Source organism: Truncatella angustata, assembly GCF_020726525.1.
Source record: "Truncatella angustata strain MPI-SDFR-AT-0073 chromosome Unknown BKA67scaffold_1, whole genome shotgun sequence".
Taxonomy (NCBI): Eukaryota; Fungi; Ascomycota; class Sordariomycetes; order Amphisphaeriales; family Sporocadaceae; genus Truncatella; species Truncatella angustata.
Window position 1 is genome coordinate 6,261,040 of NW_025763381.1, and position 12,873 is coordinate 6,273,912.

The following is a 12,873-nucleotide window of genomic DNA, read 5'->3' on the forward strand; positions in this document are numbered from 1 at the left end:
ATGGCGTCGGTTCATGCTGCGCCTACCGCCCAACATGGCGGTCCTTCGGGCATGTCCCAGATGAGTGGTGCACAGGTAAAGGAGATGTACATGGTCAGTCCCAGTTCCTCACCCCAATTTCCACTCCTCGCCAGAGAAGCTTGTTGCGCTGAACCACGACAACCATATCAACCTCCACGCCCCCGACTGACAACCGTGTATAGCGTTTCAAACAGATGCAGGAAGCAGGTGTCTCCAAGACGGACCCCGAATTCATCAAGCTCAACCAGTTCTTGCAGCACATTCAGCAGCAGCAACAGCTGCAAAATGCTTACCGCCAACAGATGCAGCAGAAGCAGAGTCAGAATGTCAACTCCAATGCCAACGTCAACGTCAATGGCCAAGTCAATGGCACCTCGCAGCCCCCAGCCTCGACGCCCCTCGGCGCATCTGCTCTGCCTTCCACCTTGGCTTCAGCATCACAACCGAATGCCTCCTCTCCGTCGACTGCATCGTCCACTCCCCAGTTCAACCAGCAGCAGTTGAACCTCCTCAGGCAACAGATCCATGCATTCAAGCTGCTCCAGAAGAACTCTGGCGTCTCGTTCCAGATGCAACAGGCACTGAATTCTCAACGACAACGTAGACAAGCTATCGCTGAGCAGTCAACACAACCTCCGGCATCCGCAACAGCCACGCCCGTCGACGAATCGACAAAGCCTGGCTCAGTTGGCCCTGATGGCACCGCCGGTACCGAAACTTCCGCCTCTACCAGCAGCAAAGTCTACAAGATAGTCAAGTCGCCTTATGAAGCTGGTCTTGTTAAGAAGGACATCAGCTACCACGAGCATAACCAGCGCGGAAAGCGTTTGATCATCCCCAGTATCACCCCCACTGGCATTGATTTCGAGCAGTTGAGACACGAGCGCGAGATTATCGTCTTCAACCGCATGAAGGCAAGGTATAGCGAGCTGAAGGCCGTTCCCGGCAACCTGGCCCATTGGGACACGGCCAAAGAGACGGTCGAGGCTGATGACACCGTTCGCCGAAAGGCCCTTATTGAGTATAAAGCTCTGGGCCTCTATGCCAAGCAGCGACAGCTCCGTGAGAAGATCGGGCGCCAAATGATGCACTTCGACAATCTGGCCATGACCACAAACCGGAGTCAATACCGACGCGTCAAGAAGCAGGGTGTTCGCGAAGCGAGAATTACCGAGAAGCTTGAGAAGCAGCAGCGCGATGCCCGTGAGCACCGCGAAAAGAAGAAGCACACCGACTTCCTCGAATCAGTACGGCACCACAAGGCCGAAATTCACAACTCGGCATCGAATGCTAGGGCCAAGATGTCCAAGATGGGTCGTGCCATGTTCGCCCAACACTTCAACATCGAGAAAGAAGAGCAAAAGCGTATTGAGAGAACTGCCAAGCAACGTCTCCAGGCTCTCAAGGCCAACGATGAAGAGGCCTACCTTAAGCTGCTCGACCAAGCCAAGGATACACGTATCACCCACCTGCTCAAACAGACTGATGGTTTCTTGAAACAACTGGCTGCTTCCGTCAAGGCACAGCAGCGCCAGTCGGCACATCTCAACGGCGAAGATTTCGAAGAAGATGAGAGCGAGATTGAAGAGGAGGACGAGGAGAGTGGTCGCAAGATTGATTACTATGCTGTGGCGCATCGTGTCAAGGAAGATGTCACTCAGCAGGCCGACATGCTCGTTGGTGGTTCGCTCAAGGAGTACCAGCTGAAGGGTCTTCAGTGGATGTTGTCTCTTTACAACAACAACCTCAATGGTATTCTTGCTGATGAAATGGGTCTCGGCAAGACCATTCAGACCATCTCTCTGGTGACTTACCTCATCGAGAAGAAACAGCAGAACGGACCATATCTTGTCATCGTACCGCTGTCTACCTTGACAAACTGGACCCTCGAGTTTGAGAAGTGGGCCCCGTCGGTTTCTAAGATTGTTTACAAGGGTCCTCCTAACGCCAGAAAGCAGCAGCAGGATAAGATCCGCCAAGGACGCTTTCAGGTTTTGCTCACAACATATGAGTACATAATCAAGGACCGGCCTGTTCTGAGCAAAATCAAATGGTTCCACATGATCATCGATGAGGGCCATCGTATGAAGAACGCCAACTCCAAGCTCAGCGCAACGATCGCACAGTACTACAGCACCCGCTTCCGTCTCATCCTCACCGGTACTCCCTTGCAGAACAATCTTGGTGAGCTTTGGGCTATGCTTAATTTTGTGCTGCCAAACATCTTCAAGTCGGTCAAGACATTTGATGAATGGTTCAACACTCCCTTTGCCAACACGGGCGGTCAGGATAAGATGGAGCTGAACGAAGAAGAACAAATTCTCGTTATTCGGCGTCTTCACAAAGTCCTGCGACCCTTCCTTCTACGACGTCTCAAGAAGGATGTCGAGAAAGACTTGCCCGACAAGACAGAAAAGGTCATCAAGTGCAAGTTTTCTGCTTTGCAGAGTCGCTTGTACAAGCAGATGGTTACACATCAAAAGATCGCTGTCAGCGACGGCAAGGGCGGCAAGTCTACCGCTCGTGGTTTGAGCAATATGATCATGCAGCTGCGAAAGTTGTGTAATCACCCCTTCGTTTTCGATGAAGTTGAAAATCAGATGAACCCATCCAGTACAGCCAATGACTCTCTCTGGAGAACAGCCGGCAAGTTCGAGCTTTTGGACCGTATCTTGCCTAAATACAAAGCAAGTGGTCACAGAGTGCTCATGTTCTTCCAGATGACCGCCATCATGGATATCATGGAGGATTTCCTGCGGTTCCGAGGCTTGAAGTTCATGCGCTTGGATGGTACTACCAAATCCGAAGACCGTTCTGACTTGCTGAAGGATTTCAACGCACCGGATTCGCCTTATTTCATGTTCTTGCTTTCCACTCGCGCTGGTGGTCTTGGGCTGAACTTGCAGACTGCAGACACCGTCATCATTTACGATTCAGATTGGAATCCCCACCAGGATCTGCAAGCCCAGGATCGTGCGCATCGTATCGGTCAGAAGAACGAGGTCCGTATCCTGCGACTAATCAGCTCCAACTCGGTAGAAGAGAAAATCCTCGAGCGTGCTCGATACAAGCTTGACATGGATGGCAAGGTCATCCAGGCTGGTCGGTTCGATAACAAGTCTTCAGAGACAGATCGTGACGCCATGCTTCGCACACTTCTGGAGACTGCTGACATGGCCGAGTCTGGTGACCAAGACGAAATGGATGATGAGGAAATGAACATGATTCTGGCACGAAACGACGATGAGCTTGTCCTCTTCCAACAGATGGACGACGAACGGGCAAAAGACCCCCTCTACGGTAGTGCTGCGGGTAGCAAAGCTATTCCCAGACTCATGACAGAGAGCGAGCTTCCTGATATCTACATGGCTGAAGGGAACCCTGTTCAGGAAGAAGAGGAGGTGGTTCTCGGCCGTGGTGCTCGTGAACGTACCAGAGTCAAGTACGATGATGGTTTGACCGAGGAGCAGTGGCTGATGGCGGTCGACGATGATGATGATTCGCCAGAGGCTGCTGCTTCACGAAAGCAAGCCAAGAAGGATAGGAGAGAAGCCAACAGGCTCAAGAGAATTGCTATGGGACATAGTTCTGCCGCAAACTCTCCCTCGGGTAGTCGTGCGAGTTCCGAAGAAGTCGAAACGCCACCCAAAAAGCGTGGCCGTAAGCCTGGCAGCAAGAATGAGAAACGAAAAGCTGACGAGGAGGATGGCGAGCCTCCAGCTAAGAAGCGCCGTGGGCCTGGCGGACGACCCAAGGCAGTGGCGGTCAATGGCGGCAACTCGCGCGTTCCTGGTGAAGTGCGCCCCATACTCCAGCGATCGTTGCGTAAGCTGTACGATGGCCTGATGTTATTGGAAGCGGATGATCCAGAGCCAGAGGAGAAGCCAGAAGATGACGAGGACGAAGAGCAGCCCAAGCGTCTAATCATTGGGCCCTTTGTCAAGTTACCATCAAAACGTGATTACGGCGACTACTACCAGTTCATCAAGAATCCCATCTGTATGAACCAGATACAAGCAAAGATCAAAAAGGAGGACTACAACAGCATCGACGACATGCGCAGAGACATCACGTTGATGTGCAACAATTGTAGAACATACAACGACGATGGTAGCTTATTGTATGCTGACGCCAATGCTATGGAGGTAAGTCTTTGGGTTGTCTCTGTCGTTTCGATCACAAAACTGATTATTCCTAGAAATTCTTCAACGACAGGGCTCAGCTAGAGCTCGCCGCGCATCCAGAATTAGCGGAACTTGAGGATCCGTCAGTCAAGGAGAGCAGTGCAGCTCCAACAACAAGTGCGGGTACACCGCAACCATCGGCGAACCCTACGAGGATAAAACTAGTCACTCATGGTACAAGCCAAGCCAACGGTGGCCCCAGTAGTACTCAAAGTGACGGAGAGTAGGACAATCATGGCCACACCTTCAGATATCATCACTGGCCCCCTCCGATCAAGACATCTCCATGAGCGGATTTGAACAACTTCGTACCAGAAAACTTGTCAGCATTGATTGGACGAGATCCAGCCTGTTGTAGCGCAGGAACAATTCCTACATGACTAGATGAGTTTGGAGCGGTTTCTTCTTGCCAGAATCTATCGTTTGCTTCGTTGCCCTCGCAGCTTCCATGACACAGTCATCATTCGAGGTTACAAGACTTGACGTGGCAGGCGTTGCCTCTCTCTAGGCGTCGATGGCGTTATTTGATTGAACGGATCCCTTAGGACAGGTGTTTGGTGGGGGAATGATTGGCACGTTGTAGTTGTATCAGAAGAAACGCCCAAAGTCATGGCAAGAACGAAAGATGCCGCACAAAATACCCAAAGGTGCCTTTCCCGCCTTCATTACACCGCTGGTACTTGAGGAACCAGCTAGCTTAAAATTAGACGAGGCTGTCTGTCATACATTGGTTCTCAAGGTTTTGTTTCTAGTATGTATTTAATATGAGGTGCTGCTAAGCAATTAACTGTCATTTAACTAAACCACCCATGCCATGCAAATTGAGCCCCGTACTTTATGCAAAAAGGGAGTAGTCGAGACGCGATTGCCGCTCCATCAGCAAGCTCTAATAAATACCACACCATGACCGGACGAGTAAAACAGCAGCCACGACGGAGGCGCGGGGCACATTGTATTTCGAACTCTGAGTGTAATTCCCTTGATCTGCACTTGTATTCAGGTATCGTCTTGGCCTTCAAATTGGGTCGTTGATTTGAAGTTGCATTCGCAACAATCTACAACTTTCACAATCCATGGCCCACGACGGCCATCTCATAAGACCATCCTTACATATCCTTTTCAAGCGAGCAACGGTTTTCACACTACCAAGACAAGAAGAGACGCACTCTTCGTTTTTCAGGATGTATTTTTTCTGTCCGACGCCCGCAAAAGCCGTCGCGATCAGACGGTTCATGAAGGTCACAAACCGATACACCATTTTACCCATAATGTACATGGGATTTGTCACGGCGTCTGCTTACCTCTTCCGCTACCTCACCGTGCCTCGACAACGTATCGATGGAGAGTACTACTATATTCGCCTTGAAACGTCCCGTAAGCAATCTCCGGGGTGGTTCCTTTTCCTGCTCGGATTGGTTTTAGGAGGGTTGTACAGTCTATCTAGCGAGACACGCTCCCAGCACAGCAGGCAGTAGTCCTAGGGAACCCACCAGTGCATTTCCATGAGGTTATCAACTAAACCCCCGGACGTTTCTGTAGGTGTGTTCCTTGCCGGCGCCTGCGCCATGATGCCCGTGTTGTGCGTCGCGGAGATACTCCAGCGGTACCCGCCCCGGACCAAGCGCACGATACCTATGCCAGCGGTTGCCGGGCTTGTGTCCAGTATGGTCGGCTCCAGCCTCCTTTCCTTCCCTGCCGGATGGTCGTGGTGGCTGGTATTTGTAATCCTGGCGGCTTTCACACTTGGAGCCTTCCTCGAGTGTTTTCTGGGTGTATATGGGGGCGTAATGGATAAACTTTGCCAAAGCAAAAAGAGTCGGGGCAGCATTATTTCGATCTACTGAGCTTGGCAGTAAGAGTTGGGGCGATGGGTGGATAGAGTTCACGTTGATAGGGCTCGAAAAGAGACAATCAAGCGATGACGAGATATGGGTACTCAGCAATACTTATTCTTCATTTCATAATGTAATAGACTTCGAATTAATCATGATCGATATCAAATTATAACAGGTTAAGTCCTCTTGTAATAGATGTTTGATAAGAAGATGCCAGAATAAGCCCCGGAGCTATCGAACTCGTTCTATTCCGAATCCCCACCCCAGCCCATTCGGAATATATTATCGTGTTCAGGACACAGCATTAATACAACCTCTGAAGTGGTATTGTCGACGGGGAGAAGTCTTTGGGCGGCTCTTGAGAGGACCTTTCGTGACGAGATAACCTTGACTAATCTCGAGCACAGTACAAACTAGGTGTGACGGGCTGTTACTGCGGAAAGATTGTGATTGGCCATTTGGACTTATCGACTGGTCCAACTGGGCCGGCATCTTGAACCGTGCTAGGGAGCCGCCCAGGTAACGTTGACTATACCCACATAGCCGAGATAGGGGGTGAATTGGCCAATAAGGCGATCGCTGCTAACCTAGTAGGTTAGAGTGGTTCTACCAAGTACGGATCCGTATACCCCAGCTTGTCAGCTCCCTCAACCGAGGCGGACCGGGGACCTTTGGACCCACTCCAGGTATAGCGCCCAGGGGTCGTTGCCCGCATCTTTCCCCTCACGCCGTTGGTTACCATGTCTGCATTCAGTAAAACGTCCTTGCAAGGTTTCATTAATCTGGGATCGTGCCCTGCATCGTCGGTCAAAGGCAGTTTAGTTTTCCGGGCTCTGCCAGCTTTCGGAGCTTGTTGACGTATCTGTCCACGTGCCACAGAATGGCGGTATATAAGCAGGACTCTTGCACGCCAGCCTGAAGGTAGCATGGAGGGTTGTGGACACGCGTGTAAGCCTGGTTAAGACTCAAGATGTTGTTCTCACCTGGTAGAGATCTTGTCGTGCTGGCTGCTCTCTATGCCGCCAAGGGTACGAGCGCTGCGGAGCTGACAGGTTACGCGAAGGACATGTTCGATGAGTCCATGAACTTCTTGGACCAGATTTACGATCCAGCCGCAGGGTATCTCGAATACTTCTATTACCCCCTAGCCGCTGGCAGACACGAGACACGCTCTTCGATGTGGTATGCATCAGGTCTTCTCCAGCGCAATGAGGGAACCGATTTAGACGAGGCAATCAAGATCATCACCAATATCATTGGCGGCCAAGAAAAGAATGTGAGCGCCCAGTGGTTTGGTGATTATACCAAATACCCAGAAGAGCCAACTGTTGCAAGCCCAGCATATGAAGCAGTTGTAAGTAGCCCTAACTCCTCACACACCGAACATAGCTGAGCAAAGAAGATTTACGGCTCGTGGGATCCCAACTGGAGAGGGTTCATCGGCACCACTTTAATCGTAATTTATGAGGAGTTTCAGGACATTCTTCCCACAGAGGTCCAGGAGTTGATCTTGGAGAGCATGTACAACAACACCATCGGTGATAGCTATCGAGTGGGCGGTGTCGATGATGACAACCTTTACCCTTCTTATAGCAATCCTGCACTCATGCGTGCTGTAGGATCGGGCTGGACCGGCCGAAAGTTCAATGACTCAAACATGACTCTAGCAGGCGAGAACTACGCAACTGAGGTTTTAGATTTGTTCAACCTGAACAACACCCTCCCCGAGTTCAACAGTCCCACCTATGCAGGAGTATCCATATATGCACTGACCCTCTGGGCCAAGTATATGCCGGAGGACTCGGTCATGGGCCAAAATGGCAAGCGCCTGCTCCAAGAAATCTGGGCGACCGAGGCAGAACTATACAACGCGAACATGAAGAACCTGGCGGGCCCCTGGGATCGGGCGTACGGCTACGACATGAACAAGTATGTGGCTATTGTTACACTGCATATTTACTCTCTCGTCGGAAAGGACAAGGCTCCCGTTGCGAAACGACCATGGGCCATGGCCCACGCAGACGATTACGAATATGCACCTCTGATCGCCCTTCTGGCACCATTCCACAACTCCTTGATACCAAACGAGACCGTGAGCAAGTTCCTGACCTTCCCCGGTGAGCATACCTACACGACCTCCGCATTTTCCCCACCCACCGACACTTTCCCCCGAAACTACACGTTCTGGCTCTCCGACAACCTTACCATTGGTGCTCAATCATTCGACGAGGATGGCGTGGGAGGCCCCAGATACGACTCTTCACAGTGGACTCCCGCCGCAGTGCAATGGCTGCGCTCTGATGGATCGGTGGGGTTCTTCACCTGGTACGCGACCGAGGCGGCGCTTTCCCACGAGGTAGCGCCGAATGTGCTGAACCTGTCGTACCCGCACGGTAATTCGAGCACCCCGTTCACCTTCCTAGTCCAGCCAAATCCTCTCGGTGGCAAGAGAGACATCACGGGTCTCCAGGACATTGAGGGGTTGGACATCACCGCCGTCTCGGGCACGGTTGACTTGGAACCTACCATTAGCTTCTGTGGGCTGCTTGGCGGTAGCTGTGATCCTATCCAGTAAGTTGAATCGTATCTGCTGAGTTCAGAGCAGTTTCATTGACAATCTCAACAGTGGCTTCGAATTTTGGAATTTCACTTACTCGATGCCGGTAAATAGTACTGAGTTGCCGAGCATTAATTTTCAGATCGAGCTTAGCTAGCTTGTTGTAGCTTGTGTCTATAAATTTGAGATATCGGCAAAATAGCCAACTTGAATGGTGTAATGTCGACATATACCAGCATTTGGTCGAAATACCGTGTAGTTACAGTGTATATCTGAAGTGAGGGTGGCGATGGCCCAGTCGGTATTCTTCACCAGTGCGGAGTCTCTCATCTCGTTGCCCAGAACTTCTCTTCTTGTTTTCCCAGGCGCAGTATGCCATTTGCGCACATACAGTCGCCAAGCATAATACAAGTGCGCCAATGCAGATGGAGTGTCCCAGAATATATCTCGGTCTGGACACGAGGTTAGTATGAGTTTGTGGTACTCTAGAGCCTGAAGTACTGTGGCAGCACTCACGCGTCCTTAGCAAGGTATATATACGTCGCCACGAATGCCGCACAGTTCGAAAAGGCGATGAGGAAGCCTACGCCCGTGGCTCTTACGTAATGTGGTGCAAGATTATTCGATATCCAGCCCTGGTCGCACTGTAAGCACGATACTTGATCGAACGCCGATATGTACTTAGAGGTAGACTTCTTACCATGGTCATAGCCGAGCTAGGGAATATCCCGACGGCTACTAAGAAGGTTCCTCCATAACGCGTGGAGTTTTGATCTGCTGCAAGCAGCATGATATAACCAGCAATGGAAACGATGCAACCAACTGCCATGATCGGGCCTCTGGCCTTGAGATGGTCAGAAAGAAACGAGGTGCCAAGCACGACAAAGAATGCAGCCATGTTTGGTGGCACTGTGAACAACTGGGCGACCGTGTTCGTGTAGCCAAGACCGCTGATGATTGTTGGTAAAAATAAGGAAAAGCTCTGGCTTCGGTCAGTTACTTCTTGTCGAGGAGTTACGGAAAAATACATAATTACATATAAGGGAATCAGGAGGAAGAACCATATTAGGCAACAGAACCATAGCTGTGGTGCCCTAAAAGCCATTTTAACCCAATGCCAGTCAAAGTGTTCCTGGTTGACATCACCAGTTTCGGCGGCACCATGATTGTCCAATCGCAGTCTTGTGAGAGCGCGCGCGCTCTCTTCCTCCGTCAGAAACTTGGCCTCCGCAGGCGTGTGGGGCATTGTGAAGAAGCAGATAATGCCGAATAGAGTCGTGATGATGCCCTCAACTGGATCATACAACTTGATTAGTCATGAGCATGGTACAGACCCAGCGGTCAGTACTCACTGAAGAAAATCCAGGGCCATCTGTTATAGCCATTGTAGCTGATCCGCGCCAGTCCTGTCGCGAGTAGCCCGCCAAATGCACCGGACAGAGGTGCCGCGCAGTAGAAAAACCCAATTCGGCGGACCATCTGATGCCGCCGGTAGAACATGGCCAGATATACAATGATTCCGCCAAGAAGGCCGCCTTCAAAAGCGCCAAGTAACAGCCTCGCCACTATCAAGCCAGCTAGAGACTTGGTGAACCCAACGAACGTCGAAACAAGACCCCAGCAAGTAATCAAGGTAGGTAGATAGTATCCTGCCTTGACATGCTTGATTATCCAATTACTCTGGATTTGATACATGTCAGCAAGCTACAAGAGCGTTTGTTTTGAGGGAAAAAGGAATTCGTACCGGGACATCCACGAGGATATATGGAATGTAAAACACCAAGAGTGCGAGGTTATAGGTCGTCCCAGTTGCAATGCCAAGGTCAGTCGCAAGACCATCAACACGAGCATTTCCGATGTTGCTCCGATCGATGAAAGCAAAAAGCCTGGTATATAGTTACTTTAGAGTTTCTTCTTTTCATTCGAGTGAATCAACATCTTGACTTACCATATACCAAACAACCATGGGACGATATGGAGATCGAACTTTCTGTCGATCTTCTTGTCAAGCTTCGACTTGAAGTCCTGTTGTGGGGCTATCCCTCGCAGATTTTCGAGATGGCCTGCATCTGTTTTCACCAAGTCCTCTCCCTTGTCCGATCTATGGTTCCTGTGGTCCATAGTTGCGGGTCACAGTTTGTAGGTGCAGCAATACGGGATGTTCACGTGAACTACTTCTGCGTTTAGAGCCTGAACATAGATGGTATGAGCCGGTAGCAAGAATAGAAGAATATCTAACTGAGATAAACCTACAGTTCAGAACGACCTACTTCTTGCAGACGATTTGGATTTACGTATGATTCTAGAACCGGTGCTCGGTACCGTTATCCAAAGGCTTTGTCTAAGATGAACATCACGATTAGATAATTCGCAGCTATGCCATATGCCAGCTAAACTCCGCATTTGATCTCAACCAATTCAGGCTTGTGGGAAATATCCCCTGAGAGGACCATCATGGCGCGGGGTAAAATTTGGAGAGATTTCAAAGCAATCCAATAGTATTACGGGATGCGGATATCCAGACCGCAGATCTAGGCCTGCCTAATGACACACACGCGGCAACTTTGATCAGTTCCTTCAATGTTCTATCTTGGCACCTCGCCTCTTTGGATGAAGAATGAGCTTTCATATTGACCTTATCAGGCCGGGTCTTTCACGCCTAACTCCTTTAATATGGCTCTCGTGTGCTGGCCGATAATCGGGACTTCATCCATACGGACTGATTTGGTACAAGCAACACCAGGTGGAAGCAGCGCTGGTACTTTGCCTACCGGGGTTTGAATGTCGGTCCAACGCTCTCGTGCCCGGAGTTGTGGATGTTCCCAAACACCTGCCATGTTATTTACTTTAGCGTTGGCCACACCCGCCGAATCCAGCTTCGAAATCACTTCTTGCGCGGAAAGATCGGCAAAGTTGTCCAGCAATATCTTCTTGAGTGCCTCACGGTTCTCAACACGCTTGGAGTTATTTGCAAATCTGACGTCGGTCGCTAAAGCCGGGTCTCCCAACACTTCGGCGCAAAGACGAGCCCACTCTCTCTCATTTTGAACCCCAAGCATCACAGATCCACCACCTCCAGTCTCGAAAGGTCCGTAAGGGTAAATCGCAGAATGAGAGGCCCCCATCGGTTTGGGTCCGTCCTGTCCCTGGTACGTAAAATAGAGCGGGAAGGACATCCATTCCGCCAGACTCTCAAGCATTGAAATGTCTATTCGAGATCCCTTCCCAGTCTTGTTTCGCTTCATTAGAGCAGCCATGATGTTTGTGAAAGCGTACATTGCAGCTGAGATGTCTGCAATGGAGATACCGACCTTTGCAGGCTCATCACCGGTACCGGTGACAGACAACATGCCCGCTTCGCTCTGAACCAGAAGATCGTAAGCTTTTTTCTGTCTGTAAGGTCCACTGTCACCATATCCTGATATGTCGCAAACAATCAGCGACGGATGCTGTTCCCGTAATTGCTCATAAGATAGTCCCAGACGTTCTGTTGCCCCTGGCGCGAGATTCTGCACCAAAACATCCGCTTTCACGACGAGTTTCTTCAAGGTCTCTAGATCTTTGGTATCTTTCAAGTTCAAGGCTAGACTTTCCTTTGATCGATTAGTCCAAACAAAATGTGACGATAACCCTTTGACCCTGGTATCGTAATCCCTTGCAAAGTCTCCTACTCCCGGCCGCTCGACTTTGATCACTCGAGCTCCGAGGTCTGCCAGCTGCCTCGTGCAGAAAGGGGCAGCTATCGCTTGTTCGAGGCTGACGATCGTCACGCCCTTCAGTGGCAGCTCAGCGTCATCTGTTTGAGCTGTTTGAGATACGGTGGCCAAATGACGCATGTGCATACTTGGCTGACCGAAACGGATCTGCTCTGAAGCATATGATACTGCTGCAACTGATCTGTTTACCCAAGACGCAGACCGATAGATCGTGTACTGGACGCCGGGAACCACACCAAACCTAATGCTTCGGCACGCCATGGCCGCGAGCTTCAACTGCTATACGCTATGCTCCCTCCTGCGTTTTAGTTGAAAATATTCAATGAATACGAGTGGAATAGCAGCTCGGAGACAGCAGCAAGGATTCAATGTTGAGGCGAGCCGAGGCACTATTTTTATAATATCCCGAGCCTTGGCGGCAACGGCAGCTAAGAGATCCCCAGAGTGTGGGGTAAAGATCCATGCTCCTACGCACAATGTCCTTGGTGCTAATAATCGGTATCTTGCGGATAATCAGTGACATTCGCTGAAAGCCATTGTTATATGAAAAATGACGACTT

At 50.4% G+C, this 12,873-nt stretch overlaps 4 protein-coding genes across 4 annotated transcripts; 2 read left to right on the forward strand and 2 right to left on the reverse strand.

Moving 5' to 3' along the window:
• BKA67DRAFT_653945 (SNF2-family ATP dependent chromatin remodeling factor snf21) lies at nt 1-4,432 on the forward strand (the record flags this gene model as incomplete). The annotated part of the gene is made up of 3 exons (XM_046106472.1): nt 1-93; nt 204-4,166; nt 4,220-4,432. The coding sequence occupies 3 exons, from the start codon at nt 1-3 to the stop codon at nt 4,430-4,432; spliced, it is 4,269 nt and encodes a 1,422-aa protein (XP_045964919.1).
• Nucleotides 4,433-7,010: 2,578 nt separating this feature from the next.
• Nucleotides 7,011-8,754, forward strand: BKA67DRAFT_653946 (uncharacterized protein; the record flags this gene model as incomplete). Its single annotated transcript, XM_046106473.1, has 3 exons — nt 7,011-7,394; nt 7,443-8,611; nt 8,667-8,754. The coding sequence occupies 3 exons, from the start codon at nt 7,011-7,013 to the stop codon at nt 8,752-8,754; spliced, it is 1,641 nt and encodes a 546-aa protein (XP_045964920.1).
• A 102-nt stretch (nt 8,755-8,856) lies between these two features.
• BKA67DRAFT_590056 (major facilitator superfamily domain-containing protein) lies at nt 8,857-10,718 on the reverse strand (the record flags this gene model as incomplete). The annotated part of the gene is made up of 6 exons (XM_046104547.1): nt 8,857-9,049; nt 9,114-9,232; nt 9,298-9,890; nt 9,950-10,277; nt 10,342-10,483; nt 10,546-10,718. 6 exons carry the CDS (start codon nt 10,716-10,718, stop codon nt 8,857-8,859), a joined length of 1,548 nt encoding a protein of 515 aa, XP_045964921.1.
• A 359-nt stretch (nt 10,719-11,077) lies between these two features.
• Nucleotides 11,078-12,756, reverse strand: BKA67DRAFT_549196 (CoA-transferase family III). Its single transcript, XM_046101564.1, has one exon. The coding sequence runs from the start codon at nt 12,572-12,574 to the stop codon at nt 11,237-11,239; it is 1,338 nt and encodes a 445-aa protein (XP_045964922.1). The 5' UTR covers nt 12,575-12,756; the 3' UTR covers nt 11,078-11,236.
• Between the last annotated feature and the right edge of the window lie 117 nt (nt 12,757-12,873).